Raw genomic sequence first — 21794 nt, forward strand, 5'->3', positions numbered from 1 at the left:
GAGTTCAATTTAGTGGAGGCAGTGAGTCTTGGGTGAGGCTTGTAAAAAGGGAGGCCATTCCAAGATGGGGGGCGGGGACTGAAATGTGTGGAGAAAACAAGGGACAGCAGACAAGGGCTGGAGTCTGGCCTTGGGGACCCCGATACATACAGTTACAGGCAGTTCAGGTAGAGTCAACAGCCAGTCACAGAGGGTAGTAGAGATTATGTAAAAGTTACTGCATTTGTGTGTGTTTGCGTGGATACATCTCTACAGGTTTGCCTGTGGGAGGGAATTGAAAGCCCGGAAGGCCTAGATCTAATAAGTTAGCATTGGTTAAATCTGAGGAATGGGGTGGCAGTGGAGAAGTAAGGGGGAGCTTTCAATATTATCTCATATACACCTGTGATATTTGAATATTTGTGATGGGTGGGTACTCTGTAATTAAGGAAAATAAAGTCTACACTCATTTAACATTTTAGGAGTCGGTTAAATGTTTAAATGCTTAAATAAGATAGTTCTTGTGGTCATGAATAGCTCTGTAAGACTGGTTGGTGCCCATGAGATGAACTGTGGAGAATTATCATTCTTTGGACTTGTCCCCCCCCCCGACCCCAGGTGGAGCTTTGGCAACACCTGTTATTAGAGACTCTGGCTGTGTCGCATGACACTCAGACCCATGGTGTTTCAACTGACAGTCACTCTTCTCTGCTTAATCTCAGTATAACCAAGAATGTGCTCTCTGCAGTCCTTGCCACTGGGTTTTTCTCTTACGTGGTGAAGGGCATCCGAGCTCATGTTTTGTGATAAAATACACATAAAATCGACCGTTTTAAGTTAAAGTACAGTTCAGGGACATTAGGTACATCACATGTTGTGCAACTACCACCACCGTCCATCTCTGGAGCTGAGCTCACATGCAGTCTGGTGCCCTCTGGGCTCTGGCAGACCTCCAGCTTGGTGGGTTTATTTCAGTATCGGGCAGGATACTTCCTTCCCCAGGTGAGTATCATTGGTGTGAAGTCAGCACCAGGTGTTCTTGTATCAGAGTAAAGGCAGCTTTCACCCAGACACCTTGCTTCCCTGAGGAAGGAAGTACGTGGCCTGTACCCGAGCCCTTGATTGCTTGACGTTCCCTTGGTCTTGGTGTCGGCTTGTGCTGCCCTGATGTTCCAGGAAATCTTCCAGGGATCTTGAGGTGAGCCGTTGTCTTCGTTGATAAAGTCCGACCGCTGTGCTGTGGCGCTTTGGATCCTGGAAACCCCAGTTGTTCGGATGTCAGATAGGTTCTTGACGGGCTGCATAGTTGAGCTCGGCCTAGTCAGTGGTCCACTGAGGAGTGACCCTCGTGCAGCATAAGGAGTAAGAGCTCCAGCTTCCAAACCAGCCAGGCCTTGGGCAGGGTCTGGCTCTGCTGTTTCTCAGATGTGGCCTCAGATGGGTCGCTTTACCTGTGGAACCCTCAGTTTCCTCATATGTGAAATGGTGTTACTTTAGTGCCAGCCTCACAGATCTGCTGCGGGATTGAGGTGACAGGGGCACCCTTATCCAGTGCCTGGGCGCCGTGGGCGTGGTGTACCCCCATGGGAGCAGACCACATGGTGGGAGGTGATGAGGTGGACAGAGGATGGCTGTGGGCTCGCAGGGAAGGGGTCGGGGGGGAAGGGGTGAGGGAGGCTGCACCGGCGAGGCTTCCCGGGAGGTTGGTGGGAAAGGTACCTGGGCTTGAACCCCTGATGAAGAGGGTCTGGCGATGGAGGAAAGACTGGTTTCCTTTTGAGCACCTGGGCTGTGCAGCAGGTGGTTGGAGGTGCAGCTGGAGAGGAGTTGGGGGTGGTCTGACTGAGCGGGAGGGTGAAATGGAGCAGCCTTCATGGGCAGGAGCAGGTGAAGGGACCAACACAGAGATGAGGTTGAACACGTGGATGAGGAGGAGGCCAGGTGGTGGAGGTCTCCAGGGGGGCTTGGCACCAGCCGGGCCTGCGGTTGAAGGAGATGCTCGGGTTTCAGCTGTAGGTGAGCCGAGGGGAGGTGGGGAGAGAGACTCGAGGTGGGGAAGAGGCCTCCCCACCTGTGCAGCCGTGTGAGTGAGTGCACAGGCCTGCACAAGGGATGATGGGTGATGGACCCCCTTGAGGGAGGACCTTAATTATAGGGTTGATTATATCTTATTGAGAGTCTGTTTCTGGAACTAGAATGTTCTGGTTTGAATCCTGGCTCTGCTGCTATTGGACAAGTTATTTAGCTTCTCTGCCTCTGTTTTCTCATCTGTAAATTGGGCATAATAGCACCTCCCAGGACTTCCCTGGCAGTCCAGTGGTTAAGACTCTGCGCTTCCACTGCAGGGGGTGTGGGTTCCATCCCTGGTCGGGGAACTAGGATCCCGCATGCCGCGTGGTGTGGCCAAAAAAAAAAAAACTTCCCTCGTGCATTTGTTGTAAGGATTCATTGGGTTAATATGTAAGAACAGTTAAAACAGTGCCTGGCACACAGCGAGTGGCCTGTGAGTACCTTTGGGACCCGCCGGTTCATGCTTCTTTAGGTAGATGACTTGGGAAAGCAAACCTAAGAGCAGTGACTCAAGCCCAGTTTTTTCCTGGCCCCAAAGAAAACAGTTGGAAGACATTATGAATAATTCCTTACGTTTGAGTGGTAGTGCTTTCTAGTTTCCTAAGCACTTCCTCCTTTATTCCCGCATTCAGCGTTCACACCAGAGCTGTGACGTAAGCGGGGTTATGAGTGCAGTTCACAGGTGGGAGACTCCTGCTCTGCTCAGCCAGGTTACCTGCTCCAGGTGCAGCCGGGCTCAACATTTATTGAGGAACCCAGGGCTCCTGATCTCCCGCCCCTCAAGCTCAACCCTCAGCCCTTCCTCCCCATCCCCCCGCCCCATCTCTTCTACTTGGTGGGTGGAAACAACTTTGCTTTGAAACAAGTGGTGTAGATTATAAAGGATGATCTTGTAAATAGGGACCAAACAACATTGGGTCATCTTTATTTTCCCATAGAGTGCTAAGTGCTGAGGAAGGGGAACTTAGACTCCAGATGCCCGTCCTGTTAGTCATGCCAGAGTTGCGATTTTATGACTGGATTCCTGCCACTCCTGTGGGTGACGTGCCAGAATGCCCCCTGGCCGGGACCTGCTTGCCCTGTTGGTCTGTTGAGAATTCTCTGAGGGGGAGTCCAAGGGACGGGTCCCTTGTATGTAAATTACAGGTCAGTATAAGCAGTTGTCACCCCTCCTTAGCTTATTTGCCTTTTCAAACTTCAGTAGATGGATAATGACCTTTTAGTGGGAAACCCAGAGTTTTGGAAAGAGCAGTACTTTCTCTAGATTCGCTAGGTTTATGGACATAATTAGGACATAATTATCTTTTTATATAGAAATGATGGAATTTTGCAACTTCTTGCCAAAGGTTTGGGATATGGTGTTGTTAAATGCTTGTTGCTTCCTCATTTGTATAATCTCCCTTCCTTGTGGCCTAAACATATGACTTTTAATGAAACAAGATGGGGTAAGTCATAATTTCTGTTTTAAAATATCTGAAGAATGAATTCAGAGACAAGTCATTTGGACCCTTAGATTTCCCCTCAACACCCCTCAACCTCCTGCCTGTTTTTCCTTTCATGTTTTCAGGGCCTGTTGTGGAATTTGTGTCTTGATGCCGGCGACCAACACAGCCCAGCTTAACTCCTTGCGGTGTGTGGCCCACGTGCCACTGCCCCTGGAGGGAATTCACTCTCTTGCTTCTATGCCGATTTTTTTAAAATGGCTTTTCCACCAGGTATCTTGGGATCCATGGTTGCTTCTCGACAGTCCCTGTTTCCCTACATGATAGCTGATTGCAAGGTCACTGACCCTGGCCAGCTTGGTGGAGCTCGGTGGCCTTGCTGATGGTATGAGTCACGTGGTGCCCTCCTCCCCCCAACCCCACTGCCGTGTGACTCTCACGTTGGGAATAGGAGTGGCTCTTGAGAAATCTTAACACAAGAGGTTTTATATTTTTAAGATTCTGAGGTGATTTTCCTTAAAGGGAGCACATTTCTTGCCTTTTACTTAAATCTCGAGGACAAGGTATTCATTCTTGCTCGTCCTCCTTACGGTCTTTTCTTCATGTTACTCATGGTGTGCTGATATTAATTAACCTTAACAGATATGCAAACGATCTTTCATTATTTAGACCTGACACAGTTCCTTATACAGATGTGCAAAAATAGAGCCTTAGTAATCACAGACTCACATACTATCTTGCTTTCTTCCTCACTGATTGTTAGTGACTCTTATGTGGAACTGTAGCTTCCTCTTATTAATAAATAAACTAGCAGGAAGTAGAAATCATGTAAATAAGGAATTTCTATTACCTCCTTCGCTGACTGACTTGACAAGTCCATTTTGGTCTATTTTAATTAATATTTGTCAAAATGTTAAACTAACCAGTGCCTCTTGCTGTTACTTGGCTTTGCAGGTAACCTTGGAAGCTTCTGTGAATGGGGCTTGAGTGGGTGCCCTTTGCTGTGGAACTTTGTGTTATCCCTGAGGCCCTAATGAAGCGAGTTTTGGGTTGACTTTTGTAGGTATTTTCACAGTCCTGTGTTTGGTATGGAGAGTGTGGAATTGCATCTGGAGATAAGAGGTACAATTGCAGATATTCTGAGGCACCAAAGCCGTTGCCAGAGGATGGCTATGACCTGGTGCAGGTGAGTTAGTTGTCTCGGGCGTTGGGAACACAAAATGCTAATCAGAGATCCTCTGCAATTATACCTTAAATGTTACCGTGGGGTGGGGATAGAGATGAAATGAATGGGCTTTTCTTATCCCAAACTCTTATCTGTAGCACAAAGAAGATAACATAACTCCAGAGGCTTAATTTTTGGGGGCTGACTATACCTTGCTCATAAAGTTTCCCATTATCAGGTTACTACTTAGGGACTGATCTTGGTACCTCAGATGTTGCTTTAGCAGCTTCTTCAAAATACACTCAAAGTTAACTCTTTTTGTTCCTAGATTTCAGGACTTGAGTGGACGAGGCTGCTAAGTGGCTGTGACTCCCTTGTCCTCTGTTCACTTTAGTGATTCCTCCGGTTGCCACCAAGAGCCTATGAACTTTGGCTGCTACCAGGAATCTGTTTCCTGTTGTCTCTTTCACCATCCCTGATACACAGGGATATTAGAAAAGAACTGGAAAAATCCAGGTGGAAAGACTGGTCTTAGAGGCTGCAGTTGACACGGTAGCGGGTCATCTGGACTTACTCCTTTCATCAGAATTATTAAAAGCATTCGACATTTCCTGGAGTGACTGATGGAAAGAGTAAATAGCATTCTGGTTAAACTTAACCAAATAACCTAAAAAGAGGTAAAATGATTGTCAAGGGAGGAAAGTGAGCTTCCCAGTTAGAAAAAAAAAAATTAAAATGCCTCTACTGCCTCTACTTTTGTGAATCCCTAGTTGTAAACAGTAAATCTGATAGCCTTTTAAAAGAATTCTGCAAGCACTTTGCATATAGGTGTCTCACCCTTGTGTACCTAAAAAGGGCGATATGAATAAAATGGTCTTATATTTGAGGAATGCTTGTCCTTATTTAACTGTGCTCCTCTGATGTCCATGCTTTCTCACCCGAAAGGAACTCTGTCCAGGGTTCTTCTTCGGCAACGTCAGTCTTTGCTGTGATGTTCAGCAGCTTCGGACACTGAAAGACAACCTGCAGCTGCCTCTGCAGTTTCTGTCCAGGTGGGTTGACCGCCAGACATGCAGAAAAAATGGGTTTAAAAGTTAGTTCTTGTTTTAAGAACGCTATCTTATGACTTCTCAGAAATAAACAGTAACTTCTGATAAAGTAATAATTATCAGACTCAGTTCTCTCTCTCTTTACATTCAGAATTGCTACTTGGTTTTCCTCTGAGATGTCTTCATCCCAAAGGGGACCTGCACTGGGGTCTGGGTCCTTTCAGACTTGAGCCCCTTCGCGCTGTGGGGAGGAGAGGGGGTCCTGCCCATTTCTCTGACCTGAGACCCTCCTCCGTGCAGTCCTCTGCATTGCCTCCCTCCCCTGCTTTGTGTGTGATTCTCTCTTCCTATGGTGACCCAGGCCTCGGTAGAGCCTTTGGTAACTGCTCAAAGCTTGTTTTGGCAGAGTCGGCTGGTTTTGTCAAAATTAGTTTGCCATCCAGTGTGTTCTGTGTGACCGGGGCAGTGAAAAGGGCTTCGTAATACATGTTCTCTAAGCTTACCCAGCAGTTCTCGAATGTGCAGAAGAACGAACTGGTGGTGGTCTTTAGAACAGCACGTTGAGCACCCTGATAAAGGCGGATGGGAAGGACATGTGCTTCTCTGTGCAGGTGTCACTGCAGGTGACAGGGCACAGGTCCACTAGGAAACCTTGCTTCTCAGATTTTCAGTCGGCAATATAGAGTGGAAAACCATCTGTAAATTGTTCTCTGAGGACAGCAAACAATATAATAGATCAGAAAGTTGAGACTCTAATCAGGCCCGCTTATCTTGTGGAAGGAAGCCTAGTGGATGTTGCTGTAGCCAGACTGGAGCTGTCATTTAGCCAAAATACATTTATCTAGCACCTGCTCTACGTGAGGTATTATGGGCGTAAACATCAAAAGATAACCAAGTTTCCCCCGTGTTGTCAGAGGTAACAAAGCTTTATTTATGATAGCAAACAGTGAGATGGTAATATGGAATACTATGCAGCTGTCCCAACTGATGATTGCAGAGATTAAATGGAGTAACATGGAAAGAGGTTTGTAATTTATGGAAAGTAGTAGAAAACTGTGCACCCCAAGAGCGAATTCTGTTTGAATGGTGTAATTGTCGTTCCTGTTTGTCACAGTAAAGCATGGAACTCCTGAAAGCAAGTCAGCGTGGGTGTCTGCTCCTTCACTAGACCAGAGGCTTTGAAGGCTGAGACCACACCTTCCTTGTTCTGTGTCGCATGTGGTCGTCTGGATGGGTTCAGAATAGAGAGCAATCTTGATTGGTTTTGTTGCAAGAGTGCAAGTCTGATGAAGCAATAGCTTTTGCAGATAACGGTGAACCAAAGAGGAGAGAGAGGTCTTCTGCCACATAACTGGTCAACATTAGAAGCTTAAACTTTGAACCTGGAAGACAGCAGACAGTTGTGGTTCTTATGAAAACCCGGGTGCTTCTGAAATGCATGCAGCCAGAGGACACCACTGCTGTTCTTTTTATCTTCTCATGTCACGGGGAAATCCTCTTGTGTTTAGAGAGAGCCTAGGGTTATCTGGGGATCAGAAGAGAGCCCTTCCGTAGGTTATAAGATGAAAACTCTAATGTGTAAATCTCATTTTTTCCCTTTTTTCTTCTCAATCAGAATTGTCACCATGATGCTTCTAAGTCCTTCTAACTTCAAGACAGAGAAAACATGTCTGATACTATAAAGTGCAGAATTCAGAGAGTGTTTGTCTCTTTTTGAAATTACATCTGGGCAGCACAAATGTAGTAATTAGGGCAGTTTCTAAAGAGGTGTCTTTATTTTAACATGAGGTTTTAGGTTTGGAATTGCTGGGTTTAATATGTCCTCATGGTAATCCATTTGCCGTTTTACAATAAATTTTAAACATTCTTTGTCTATTTTAAATCATCTTTTTGCTGGCCCTATTATCCGTGAAATCATACAAAGTAGTTTTACTTTTCCTTTTAGATGTCCATCCTGTTTTTATAACCTAGTGAACCTGTTTTGTGAGCTGACATGTAGCCCTCGACAAAGTCAGTTTCTGAACGTTACAGCAACGGAAGATTATGTTGATCCTGTTACAAACCAGACAAAAACAAACGTAAAAGAATTACAATACTATGTTGGAGAGAGTTTTGCCAATGGTAAGTAAACTTTCAAGTTATTCCTCTTTTATATTTGGTATCAGGACAGTGGATCAAATTGTCCCTTTTTGTTGTCCTGTCAGCTCTGTGAAAATGACAGTTTTTAGTTCCATTGGCCTTGAAATGTGAGTTGTTGCTTTGCTTGTATCCTGGGACTTGAGCTACAACCTTTTATACAATCTCCTTAAAGTATTTGCTTTAACTCCTTCCTAAGTATAAGTTCCCACATGGAAATTTTTAGTATGTGCAAGCTTATTTCTATACATTTTAGAAACCATTGGAACTTTGGTTCTAGTGGACATGAAAGGCATAACTTCATGAATTACTGCAAGACTGAGGAGATGGGGTGGAAGGTAGAACTAGTTGGCAGAGGAGAGATTTTTGACTATGAAGAAACAGATCACGAGAAGGGAAAGTAAGCAGGTGTAACACGTAGGAGAAAGGGTAACCCAGCAACTAGAAATCATAGAACAATCTGAAAAAGACCATGTCATGTTTGTTGAAAATGACTGAAATGAAAGAATTCTAAAAGAATAGGACACTAAGGGAAAAGAATGAACAGATTAGAAATAGAACTATAGGGCTTCCCTGGTGGCGCAGTGGTTAAGATATATAACAGGCAGGCAGTGGTTAAGAATCTGCCTGCCAATGCAGGGGACACGGGTTCGAGCCCTGGTCCGGGAAGATCCCTTATGCCACAGAGCAACTCAGCCCGTGCACCACAACTACTGGGCCTGCGCTCTAGAGCTGCGCGCCACAACTGCTGAGCCTGTGTGCCACAATTACTGAAGCCTGCGTGCCTAGAGCCTGTGCTCCGCAACAAGAGAAGCCACTGCAATGAGAAGCCCACGCACTGCAACGAAGAGTAGCCCCCGCTCGCCACAACTAGAGAAAAGCCCGCGTTCTGCAATGATGATCCAATGCAGCCAAAAATTAAAAAAAAAAAAAAAGAAATAGTCATTTAAGTGGATTAAAAGATTAGATGCAGCTGAATAAAGAATGTGCCCAAAAACAATAAATAAAATAAGAAAATAATTCATCAAAGTTGTTGACTATAAGAGCAACATATAAATTTAATTATAATGATCAGTTAAAAACGTAACAAAAAAACTTACTAGAAAAAAGATCCCGTTCACAACAGCAACAAAAAGTAGGATACCTAGGAACAAATGTACCAAAAGATGTGACGTAAAAGACAGCCTGACAGGATGAAGAGAGATCATTCTGTGTAGAAACAGAACCATCCATGTGGACAGTGGATATATAACAGGTGTGTTGTTACAAATCATTAAGGGAAAGAGTGGGCTAGTTGATAAATGGAGTGAGAAATTAATTATTCATCTAATTTTTATTTTTGATTAACAAAGTGAAAATCCTAGTCTTGGAAATTTTTAGAAGTAAATATAGAATGTCTTTATGACTTTAAGGTAAGAAAGGATTCTAGACAAGAGAGGAGAAGCAGAAACCAGAAGTGAAAGGATTTATCAATACAGATAATTAGCATCTGTAGCAATCAGTGAAATGCAGATTAAAACAGTGAGCTACCATTTCACATATCAGATTGGCACAGATTTAAAAATTGGTCAATTAGAAATATTGGTGAGGATGTAGAGGCAGAGGAATGCTAATATACTACTCCACTGGTAACTGTAACTTGGTGTGAGTGTTTGAAAACCATTTGAAAAATAGTTTTGCAATACCTGGTAAACTTGAAGATAAATATACCATCACTGCAGAAATTCCACTTAGAGGTGCCTACCTTAGAGAAACTCTTAATGCATGTAAGGAGGGAGAACCATATAAAAACGTTCATTGTAGCATTTCTGTGATCATGAAAAATTGGAGACATCAAGAGAATAAGACAAGCACAGACGGGGAGGAAATATTTGCAAAAGACATAATCTCATGAAGGACTGTTACCCAAAATATAGGAAGACTTCTTAAAACTCAACGCTAAGGAAGTGAACAACCTGATTGAAAAGTGGACAAAAGACCCGAACAGACACCTTACCTAAGAGGATACATGAATAGCAGATAAGCATATGAAAAGATGTTCAACATCATATGTCATTAGGGAATTCTAAATTAAAACAACAAGGAGGGACTTCCCTGGTGGCACAGTGGTTAAGAATCCGCCTGCCAATGCGGGAGACAGGGGTTCAATCCCTGGTCCGGGAAGATCCCACATGCCTTGGGGCAACTAAGCCCATGTGCCGCAATTACCGAGCCTGTGCTCTAGAGCCTGCGTGCCACAACTGCTAAAACCCACATGCTCTAGGGCCCGTGTGCTGCAGCTGCTGAGCCATGTGCTGCAACTACTGAAGCTGGCACACCTAGAGCCTGTGCTCTGCAACAAGAAAGCCTGCGCACCGCAACGAAGAGTAGCCCCCGTTCGCCGCAACTAGAGAAAGCCTGCACACAGCAACGAAGACCCAATGCAGCCACAAAAAAAACAAAAAACAACGAGATACCACTACACACCTATTAGAATGGCCAAAATCCAAAACCCTGACACCCCCAAATGCTAGCGAGGATGTGGAGCCATGGGAACTCTCATTCATTGCTGCTGGGAATGCAAAATGGTACAGCCACTTTGGAACAGAATTTGGCAACTTCTTAGAAAATGAAAAATATTCTTTTTTTAACATCTTTATTGGAGTATAATTGCTTTACAGTGTTGTGTTAGTTTCTGCTGTATAACAAAGTGAATCAGTTATATGTATACTGAAAAACATTCTTACCACACATTCTAGTAATCATGCTCCTTGGTTTTCACTCAAGAGAGTTGAAAATGCATATCCACATGAAAACCCATACGTGGATGTTGGTAGCAGCTTTATGCGTAACTGCCAAACTTGGAAGCAACCAATAATGTCTTGCAGTAGGTGAATGGAGAAACCGTGGTACCTCCAGACAACAGAATATTATTCAGCACTGAAAAGAAACAAGCTATCAAGCCATGGAGAGACATGGAGGAACCTTAAATGCATGTTACTAAGTGAAAGAAGCCAACCTGAAAAGACTACATACTGTGTGATTCCAACTCTGTGACACTTTGGAAAAGGCAAAACTATGGAGACCGTAAAAAGATCAGTGGTTGCCAGGGGTTGGGGGCAGAGAGAGACGAATAGGTGGAGCACAGGGATTATTAGGGCAGTAAAACTAATAGTTGATACTATAATGGTGGATGTGTGTCATTATATGTTTGCCAAAACTCTAAAGAATGTACAGTACCTAGAGTCAACCGTAACATAAACTGTGGACTTTGGGCGAATATGATGTCAATGTAGATTCATCATTTGTAACAGATGCACAACTCTGGTGCTGCTGATAGTGGGGAGGTTGTGCTTGTGTAGAGGCAGTGGTTATATGGGAACCCTCTGTGCTCTCTGCTCAACTTTACTGTGAACCTAAAACTGCTCTAAAAAATAAAGACCATTTTAAAAAAACATTGGAGACACTAAATGCTAATTAAGAGGAGAACAGATCAGTGTACTGGAGCATAGTCATAGTCTGTTATGTTAAAATGGATGAATTAGGATTGTGTCAGTCACGTGAATGACACTTAAAAATACTGACTGAAAGTAAGTAACAGAACATATGTAGTATGTTTATATTAAACAGTACTACATATTTATGGATACAATATGTCATAAAAGTACACAAACGTGCATGGGAAAAATAAACATCAAACTCAGGATTGTGATTACCTTGGGGAAGGGGGGATGCCCATAGGAAGGGATAGTGAGGGAGCTTCAGCTATATCTATAATGCGTTTTTGTTAATGTTGAGGCAAATGTTGTAAAATAGTAAGATCGGTAGAGGTGGGTGGCAAGTACATGAGAATCATATTCTCCATATTTTCCGTATCCTTGAAATATTTGATAAAATTAAAACCTGAAAACCAAATGGTTAGCTGGAAGATATGAGGGAATTACTCAGAAAACAGCATCGAGATATAAAGTTCTGGAAATCATTAAAAGTGACATATGGGGGTAAGAGAGCTGGGGAGAGACAGTAAGCAAAAGGATAATGGCTGGGGATTTTCCAGAATGGATGAGAGATGAATCTTCAGACTTAGGAAAAGAAAATGAATCCTTAAACCAGATAAATTAAGAAGAAGTAGAATAGGGGCTTACCTGGCAGTCCAGTGGTTAAGACTCCTTGTTTCTACTGCAGGGGGCGTGGGTTTCATCCCTGGTCGCAGAACTAAGATCCCGCATACTGCATGGCGTGGCCAAAAAAAAAAAAAAAAAAGGAGAGAATATATATATAAATCAGTTGTATTTCTATACACTTGAAATGGACATTCTGAAAGTGAAAATTTAAAAAAAAATTCCATTTACAATAGTATCAAAAAGAATAAAATACTTAGGAATAAATTTAACAAAAAAAGTGTGAAACATACTCTAAAAGCTAAAGAACATTATTAAAAGAAATTAAAGAGGATCTTTATAAATGGAAAGGCATCTTGTGTTCATGGATCAAAGACTTAATATTGTTATAAGATGGCAGTACACCCCAAATTGATCTACAGAGCCAGTGCAATCCCTATCAGAATCCCAACTGACTTCTTTGTAGAAATGGACAGGCTGATTTTTAAATTCACATGAAATTACAGGGGACCCAGAATAGCCAAAACAATCCTAAAAAAGAAGAACAAAATAGAAGGAATCACACTTCCCAGTTTCAAAATTTACTACCAACCAGTGGAAAACAAGATGGTATGGTACTGGTATAAGGATAGACATACAAAGAAATGAGGCAGAATTGACAATAATCCCATACATCTTTGGTCATCTGATTTTTGACAAGGGTGTCAAGACCATTCAATGGGGGAAAGAATAGTCTGCAACAAGTGGTCTTGGACAACTGGATAGCCACATGCAAAAGAACAAAGTTGTACCCTTACCTCACACCATATACAAAAATTAACTTAAAATGTTTGCAGCAACATGGATGGATGCATTATGCTAAGTGAAATAAGTCAGACAGACAAAATTAAATACTGTATGATCTCACATATGTGTGGGATCTAAAAAATACAACAAACTAGTGAATATAACAAAAAAGGAGACTCAGATATAGAGAACAAACTAGTGGTTACCAGTGGCGAGGGGTGGCATGTAAACCTGGGGGAGTGGGAGGTACAAAATATTGGGTATAAGATAGACTCAAAGATGTACTGTACAACATGAGGAATATAGCCAATAGTTTGCAATAACTGTAAATGGAGTGTAACCTTTAAAAATTGCATTTAAAAACTTAAAATGGATCAAAGACCTAAATGTAAGAGCTAAAATTACAAAACTCTTAGAAGAAAACATCAGGATTAAAAATTAAAAAAAAAAAAAAATCGGGATAAATCTTCATGACCTCAGATTTGGCAATGAATTCTTAGATAAGACAGCAAAAACATGAGCAAACAAAAGGAAGAAATAGATATCTTGGACTTGATCAAAATAAAAAACTTGTGCTTCAAAGAACACCATCAAAAAGAGGTGAAAACAATATTTGCAAATCATGTATTTAATAAAGGATTTGTATCTAGAATATACAAAGACTTCTAACAACTCAATAAGTAGATAACCCAATTTAAAAATGGGCAAACGATCTGAGTAAACATTTCTCCAAGATGTTATACAAATGGTCAGTAAGCTCATGAAAAGGTTCTTGAGATCATTAGTCATCAAGGAAATGCAAATCAAAACCACAGTGAGGTACCGCTTTACACCTACTAGGGTGACTAGAATCAGAAAGATAACAAATGTTGGCGGGGATGTAGAGAAATTAGAACCTTCATACACTGCTAGTGGGGATGTAAAATGGTGCAGTCACTTTGGGAAACAGTCTGGCAGTTCCTGAAACAATTAAACATAGAGTTACCGTATGAGCCAGCAGTTCCACTCACAAGAGAAATGAAAACATATGTTCATAATAGGTGGAAACAACGAAGATATCCATCAACTGATGCATAGATAAACAAAATGTGGTACATCCATACGATGCAATATTATTTGACCGTAAAACGGAATGAAATATGGATCCATGCTGCAACATGGATGGACCTTGAAAACATCATGCTAAGTGGTAGAAGCCAGTCAAATGACTATATATTATATGATTACATTTATATGAAATGTCCAAAATAGGCAAATCTATAGAGACAAAAGTACATGAATGGTTGCTTAGGGCTTGAGGGGATAGGGAGATAAGGGAGCATTAGTTAAAGATACCAGGTTTCTTTTTTTTTTTTCTTTTTTAAAGTCCTTCAATCAGTTCTTTATTTATTTCTTTATTTATGGCTGTGTTGGGTCTTCGTTTCTGTGCGAGGGCTTTCTCTAGCTGTGGCAAGCGGGGGCCACTCTTCATCGCGGTGCGCGGGCCTCTCACTATCGCGGCCTCTCTTGTTGCAGAGCACAGGCTCAGTAGTTGTGGCTCACGGGCCCAGTTGCTCCGCGGCATGTGGGATCTTCCCAGACCAGGGCTCGAACCCGTGTCCCCTGCACTGGCAGGCAGACTCCCAACCACTGCGCCACCAGGGAAGCCCCACCAGGTTTCTTTTTTTAAGGTGATGAAAGTGTTTTAAAATTGACTGTGGTGGTGATTGCACATATCTATGAATATGCTGAAAGCCATTAGATTTTAACTTTAGATTGGTGAATTGTATGGTATGTGAATTATCTCAATAAAGCTATTTAAAAAAGGAATCCATACCTAAATATAGCTTATAAAAACTATAAAATTCCAAAGACAAATATCAAGTAGAGAAAAGATAGAAATCACTTCAAAGCAAGTAGAGAAAAGATAGAAATCACTTCAAAAGAATGACAGTTGGAGATTTTCTAACCAGCAATGATAGAGGCCCGAAGGCAATGGAATTATCATAGTTCTAAAGAAGCTACTGTCGCTCTAGCTAAATTGTCTTTCAGGAGTGAGGGTAAAACACAATGAATTTATAAGTATCTCCTTAAAGTTTAGGGGAAGAAGGTCCTGGTAAGTTTCTAACAAGCAGGGACTGGTAATTGAATATTAAGATAGGACCCATTACCACTGCTTCCTTATGTGCAAAATGTCATTGACATTCTTATTTTGTGTGTTGTCTTTATGCATACTAAAATAAAACCCAAAAAGAGTGGTATTAGGGTCATTCACATGTGAAGTCTGTCCTGAAACCAATTTTTACCCTGGAAGTGCCATCATTCTCCAGCTGTAGTTTCCTGGAACCAGCTTTGCTGGCTGAACAGGCACTGAGGTCCTTAGCTTCTCCTTGCTCGGCCTTCAGGATGCTGTCGCATGCACTGGGGGTGATACTGGGATGACGTAAGCCTTTCCTGTCTTTGACTTTTAAGTTGCTTGGAATCTGGCCTGATGTTACTTGTAGGGTGACAAGCCGGTTTCAGAGGTGACCTCCGTTCCCGCCCTTAGTGTTTACTGTCCCGAGTCCCAGCCCGCGGCTCCCGCTTGCAGTGTGTCTGGATTTCCAGGGTCACACGTGAGAGGCCTCCGGTAAGATCTCATCTGGTGAATTACAGCAGCGCGGCTTCAGTCTTTTCCCTTACTCCCCTGCCAGCCATGTACAATGCCTGCAAGGACGTGGAGGCCCCCTCGAGTAACGAGAAAGCCCTGGGGCTGCTGTGCGGGAAGGAGGCCGAAGCCTGCAACGCCACCAACTGGATCGAGTACATGTTCAACAAGGACAACGGCCAGGCGCCTTTCACCATCACGCCCATCTTTTCAGGTGGGGATGAAGACCTCCACGTTTAGTGTATTGTACTTAGGATTTTTTTAAAGCCCAGGAACCTTAACCTGCAGTAGGAAGATAAATTCAGATCACTAGGTCCTAGAGTTTCCTCCAGCGCGAGAGGTAACTAGAGCATTTATCCTGCCCCTGGTTGGTTAGGGGCTGGGCATGGGAGTGGAGATAGAAGAATTGCCTTCAGGTGTTGCTACAGAATTGAAGGAATAAGCTGTTTTTTAAAAAAAGTTTTTTCAAAAGCTCTGCCATAGCATTAGACTAGCTCCTCAGTGGAGGTAAAGCTTGATTGAAGGTTTACCGTGGAATGTGGTAGACTTGGATCTCGGTGACAAACCCTATGCCCAGAGTTATTGAGGTTAACTTAAAATTTTACAGGACTAAGCAGCAAAACATAACTTGATCACCCAGAAACCTCCAGTCCTTTTTATTCTTCCATTTGTGTTACTTCTTTCAGTGTGCTTATCATTGGGTTTAAATATAATTTAATACAAGCCTTGTAGTGTTTGCTTTTTTTTAACAGAGATTCTCACTCAACACAATCCTTCCCACAGATCTTCCAGCCCATGGGATGGAGCCCATGAACAATGCCACCAAGGGCTGTGACGAGTCCGTGGATGAGGTCATGGGGCCCTGCAGCTGCCAGGACTGCTTGATCGTCTGTGGGCCCAAGCCCCAGCCCCCAGCCCTTCCTGTTCCCTGGAGAATCCTGGGTCTGGACGCCATGTACGTCATCATGTGGAGCACCTACATGGCATTCCTGCTCGTGTTTTTTGGTGCATTCTTTGCCGTGTGGTGCTACAGGTAATCCGTTTTGTTTTCCCTCCAGGACAAGAAGAGCAAAATTACCCAAGTGGCACTTCTAGCTTTTGCTCGGTAGACTTTGGTTCATTAGAATAGGAAACAAATATCTGCATGAATACCATTCCATGAATTGCTTATGTCCTGCAACTAGTCAATAGTCAAAAGCCTATTTAGCCGTTGAAACATTTGAAGTCAGTTTCATTGATTTATTCAAAATGGCGTGTGATTTAAAGCAGCCATTCTTTAACAGAAAGTCTCATGAGCCAAATCTGATTCAGATCCTTTCAAATGCAATACTGTAGTCCTTTTAGATATCTGCGTCTTGACTTAGGACAACACATTTTTTTAAAACTTTTTATTTTGAAATAATTTTAGACTCACCAAAAGGGTACAAAAATAATAGAGTTTATTTATATCCTCTACCGGCTTCCTCTAGTGTTACAACGCACATCACCCATGGGATATAATTTAATCAAAACCATGAAAATAACATTGGTATACTGTTGTTGGCTAAACCACAGTCTTTTTTCAAGTTTCACCAGTTTTTTCTCTTAACACCCTTTTTCTGTTTTCTGTTTCAGGATCCCATGTCACGTTCACTTTTTGTTTTATTCACCTCCTCCAATCTGTGACAGTTTTTCATCTTTCCTTTTCTCTTATGGCCTTGACACTTTTGATGAGTGCTGGTCAGTTATTTTGTAAAATGTGCCCCAGTTTGGCTTTATCTGATATTTTCTTGTGATTAGGTTGAGGTTAGGTGTTTTTGACAATATCACAGAAGTGACTTGTCTTTCTCAATGTATCATATCAAGGGCTTATGATGTCAATATGTCTCATCACTGGTGAGGTTAGCCTCGATCGCTTGGTTAAGAAGGTGTCTGCTGGGTTTCTCCACTAGGGTAATAGTGAAGTTACTGTTTCTCCCTTTGGAGTTGATAAATATCTTAGAGGAGGTATGTTGAGACTTATGTTACTACCTTGTTTCTCCTCAAACTGTGGCCCACTGATTTTAGCATCCATCCGTGGATCTTGTCTTCAACACTTATTTCCTGTGGTGTTTGCCTGCTGGTGACTTTGTATTTGCCTCGTTCCTTCTCCACTTACTAACTGGGCTTGCTCTGTACAGAGTTACCCCTTCTCCTCTACTTATTTATTTATTCAGTTATGTTTACATCATGGACTTTTAAAAAAAATTCTGTGGTCTCTGTTCAGTATCATCATTTATCTTATTGCTCAAATTTTCCCAGTTTTGACCACTGGGAGCATCTTCTGGTGGCTCCTATGTTTTTTTAAGCATGCCCCCCCCACCCCCCACCCCCTCCAATTCTCAAGCTTGTTCTTATTTTCTGGAATCACAAGATGTTCTCTTATTTTCCCTGCTCCAGCCCTAGAAGCATCCTCTTCTGCAAGGAGTCCTGGTTCCTTTCATTGGAGAATGGTGTTTAGAAACCAAGATCTAGGCACTAGATGCGCTCATTGCTCCTGCAATATAGTGTTTACTGTGTTTTTAAAGAAGCTAAAACTTTTAAATGTAAATGAGGGCTACAAGGTGACATTATCCTTTATTAATTTGTTTTTTTAATACTCTCATAAATTTTCCCCTGAGACTGACGAGCGGAGAGACCCAGAGCAAGAGAACTTAAGGGAAGGCAGGCACCAATTAGGGAGGAAGCAAACAGGATGAGGAAGTGAGCTTTCAACGGGGAAGCTCGTGTGGGAATATCAGAAGAACAGCCTCACTGTGCCGAGGTCCACGAACACAACTTGCATGCTTTTATTTTCCAGAAAACGGTATTTTGTCTCCGAGTACACCCCCATTGATGGCAATATTGCTTTCTCTGTAAATGCCAGTGACAAAGGTAGGCACGTTGGTACTTAACTAAAAGGGTTGGGACCATGTTGGCACAAGAGTGTTCATTTCCTTAACAAACGTTGATATGCCTGTTCCAGGAGAGGCCCTGGGCTCGTGCCAAGGACACGGCTGTGATGGAGACAGGGTCCTTGCCTTTGTGGCACTAACAACCTGGTCAGGGTGGCAGATCAGAGCCACGCAGTTAATAATAGCAGTAGAATGATCCTGGCCTGGGATGAGAGCTGTGGAGGCACCAGCGTAGCGGGCTGAGAGCCGGGGTAGCAGGAAAGGTTGGAGGGAACTGCTCTGGACAGAGTGCTGAGAGCACTTTGCTTTTCCGAGGCTTGTGTGTGAGCACCATTCCTCTAGGGGTGGGGATAGGTGTGGGCAGGTGAGCAGGGCTGCTTCCAGAGCAGACAAGTAGCTGGGGTGGGGGGGGGGGCGGTGGGGATCGTCCTGTGCACGTCCTGGTGTGTCCTGTGTGGGCGCGAGTCCCACTATGGGCAGTTGTAGCTGATGCGCTCCCCGTTCCGACTTTCAGGAATGGCTTGGCTCTTAACCTCCACCCTCTCTTCCTCTCCCGCTCTCCCAGGGGGGCCGTCCTGCTGTGACTCTCTGGGTGCCACCTTCGAGGCCCGTCTACAGCGGCTCTTCTCACAGTGGGGCTCGTTCTGCGTCCGACACCCCGGCTGCATCGTGTTCTTCTCCGTGGCCTTCATCGCCGCCTGTTCTTCGGGCCTGGTGTTTGTGCAGGTCACGACAGACCCGGTGGACCTGTGGTCTGCGCCCGGCAGCCAGGCGCGCCAGGAGAAGGAGTACTTCGACACACACTTCGGACCTTTCTTCCGCACCGAGCAGCTTATCATCCAAGCCCCCCTCACACAGCCACACACGTACAGTCCCGTCCCCGCTGGAGCCGATGTGCCCTTTGGGCCTCCACTTGCCCTAGACATTTTGCACCAGGTAATCTGCTCTTTGCAGAAATCAATTCCGGGGGACATGGCACTTTGTCAGTTTTTGAGCAGTTTACTTGATGTGGGTTTGGGGCTGAGTGTGGTGGTTTATCTTGTAAACCTTAATGATAAAAGTAAAGGCGCTTTTCACCTACTTTTCAAAAAAGTGATAGCTGTTGAATTTAATGACAAATTTACTGTAGACCGCTTTGGTATTTATTTCATACAGTAGGTCTTGCTTGAAATTGAGATGAGCGCTTCTCTTTTGAAACAGAATATATTTATAATTCACCTTAGGAACTTATGGATTTTTTTTTCCCGTGATAATTAAAAAGTAATACACCAGGACCCAAAGGGATAAAAAGCCTCTTATGCTGTCCTGGGGACCTAGGAAGGAGCTGCTGGATCACTGCTGGTCCCACCTGCAGGAATGAACTTAGTGTTGCCTGAATGTGGGCTCCCTGCCTGCATTTGGTGGGAGGTGCATTTGGAATGAGATCCATCCCGTGCTCTTACAAAGGCTTTTAAACCTGCCCGTTCTCCCTTATCACGCTTATCTGTAAATAAACTGCATCCACTTATTTTTTAATGAACAGTTGCACAGTTGCATGGTTTTTCCTTTAAACATTGCTCTTGCCCTACAGAAAGTCTTGATAGCTTGAAAAAACATCAAAATAGTCTCAAGACTTTAGTAGGATCTTTTTTCCACCCAATGACTGTCTGTTGCTTTTTCCCAGCTTGTTGCAAAAGGTGCAAATGTTGTCATTTACCTCCTGGAATATATTGTCTATTAGAAAGTACGAGAATATACATAAATAACCGTAGTATGGAGCAAGGTGGTATTTGTTGGTGAGGGCAGGGAGTGTCAGGAAGATCAGGCAGATGACCCCAGGCTCCCCTCTGTGGCCTCGTGGGTCCCTGTGGAGAAGGGTGGGAGGGCAGATGTTCGTGTGTCCTGCGCTGGGATCTGACCTGTCATGGTGCCCCCTCCTCTCTCTGGGTGCCTCTAGGTGGGGTCTCCATCCCAGTTTGCTGTTCCTCAGCAAAAATATGTTTGTTTGTTTGTTTGTTTTAATTGTTTTTTTTTTTGACGTGGACCATTTTTAAAGTCTTTATTGAATTTGTTACAGTATTGCTTCTGTTTTGTTTTGGTTTTTTGGCTGTGAGGCATGTGGGATCTTAGCTCCCCAACCAGGGATTGAACCCTCACCCCCTGCATTGGAAAGTGAAGTCTTACCCACTGGACCGCCAGGGAAGTCACCAAAAATACGTTTAAAAAAAAAAAATTTTTTTTTTCTTTTTTTTTACCATCGTGTGTCTCAGCCTTCCCTGTCTTAGGAAGGATTTTCCCCAAATACTCTTTAACCTTCTGACCCCTCCAGGTGATAATGGTTAGTCAACCTCTGAGGGAAAACTGATAACATTTCTGGGTTTGTTTATTTTAAAAATCATCCTTCAGGTTCTTGACTTACAAACAGCCATCGAGAACATCACTGCATCTTACAACAACGAGACTGTGACACTCCAGGACATCTGCTTGGCCCCCCTCTCACCATATAACAAGCACTGCACCATCATGAGCGTGTTAAATTACTTCCAGAACAGCCATTCCGTGCTGGACCACAAAGTAGGAGACTACTTCTTTGTGTACGCGGATTACCACACACACTTCCTGTACTGCGTTAGGTACGTGGCGGGGACAGTCCTTCCTTCATTCCTCCAACATTGGAGCCCCTGCTGTGACCACATGCCGTTGTAGGTACTGGAGCCCCAGCAGGGATAAACGGCTGGATCCTCCCGGCGAAGCCTTCGTTCTAATGAAGGGAGGCAGAGGGTGAACAGTAGCCGCTGGCCCTGACGCCGGGTTGAGATGGTGCCAGGTCGAGGCGATGCCGTGGGGAAAGGAAGCTGGGTGAGGGCGGGGAGTGTAGGGGGTATGCCGCTCTCGGTGCAGCGGAGACCTGCTCAGCAGAAGGGAAGACGGAGGCCTGGGAGAGTTGGGGTTGGGGGGTGGGGGGAGTGTTCCACGTAGACGGGCAGCAGGTTCAAAGGCCCTGGGGCGGGGCGTTCGTGGTGTGTCATTGAGGAACGGCAGGTTCCGCTCAGCCCCTGACTCCCGCCTGGATTGATAACACATAGTTGCATCTACCACACCGCCCCAGGCATTCCTGAGCTGGTTAAATAGTGCAAAAATAGAAGCCTGGAGTGCTTTTTCTTGTCTTTCAAATATAAATTTATTTCATGATACTGAGTTTTTAAAACGTGCAGCATCCCCTCGAGGAGCGGGGGCTGGATTAGAGTGCAGTTAGATCGGAGGGCACTGAAGCTGCTTCCCCTCGGAGGCTCGACTGGCTGGGCAGGGTGCGTGTATGGTTTGAATTAGACACAGAGAAACCGTGCTTGGTGACCTGTGAGGTGATCTTTAGGCCTGTCCCGCGGCAGGAGGAGCGGCTTGCGGCTTGCGTCTGCCGTCCCTGATGCCATGTACCTTGGCCTGATCTGGCCCAGAGACAGTTGTTCAGCCAATCGGCCCACCACTGTGGCTGTTTCTTCATTATGGAAGCAGAGAAATTATTCCTTGTCACCTTGGAACGTGCTGCTCA

The 21794-nt window shown here is 44.0% G+C and overlaps 1 protein-coding gene across 2 annotated transcripts in view; it reads left to right on the forward strand.

Annotated features, from left to right (window-relative positions):
* The window catches only part of NPC1 (NPC intracellular cholesterol transporter 1), a 48641-nt gene that overhangs the window by 6240 nt on the left and 20607 nt on the right, over window positions 1-21794 (forward strand). The window contains exons 2-9 of one of the 2 annotated variants that reach the window (XM_082353491.1): window positions 4555-4677; window positions 5602-5708; window positions 7651-7826; window positions 15400-15567; window positions 16137-16386; window positions 18172-18245; window positions 18831-19201; window positions 20651-20877. In XM_082353491.1, coding sequence (XP_082209617.1) covers window positions 4555-4677; window positions 5602-5708; window positions 7651-7826; window positions 15400-15567; window positions 16137-16386; window positions 18172-18245; window positions 18831-19201; window positions 20651-20877 — 1496 coding nt within the window. The remainder of the gene's footprint in view (window positions 1-4554; window positions 4678-5601; window positions 5709-7650; window positions 7827-15399; window positions 15568-16136; window positions 16387-18171; window positions 18246-18830; window positions 19202-20650; window positions 20878-21794) is intronic. The other variant, XM_082353492.1, reaches the window with a different exon arrangement.

This window comes from Balaenoptera borealis (assembly GCF_965194805.1).
Source record: "Balaenoptera borealis genome assembly, chromosome: 14".
NCBI classification, from domain to species: Eukaryota; Metazoa; Chordata; class Mammalia; order Artiodactyla; family Balaenopteridae; genus Balaenoptera; species Balaenoptera borealis.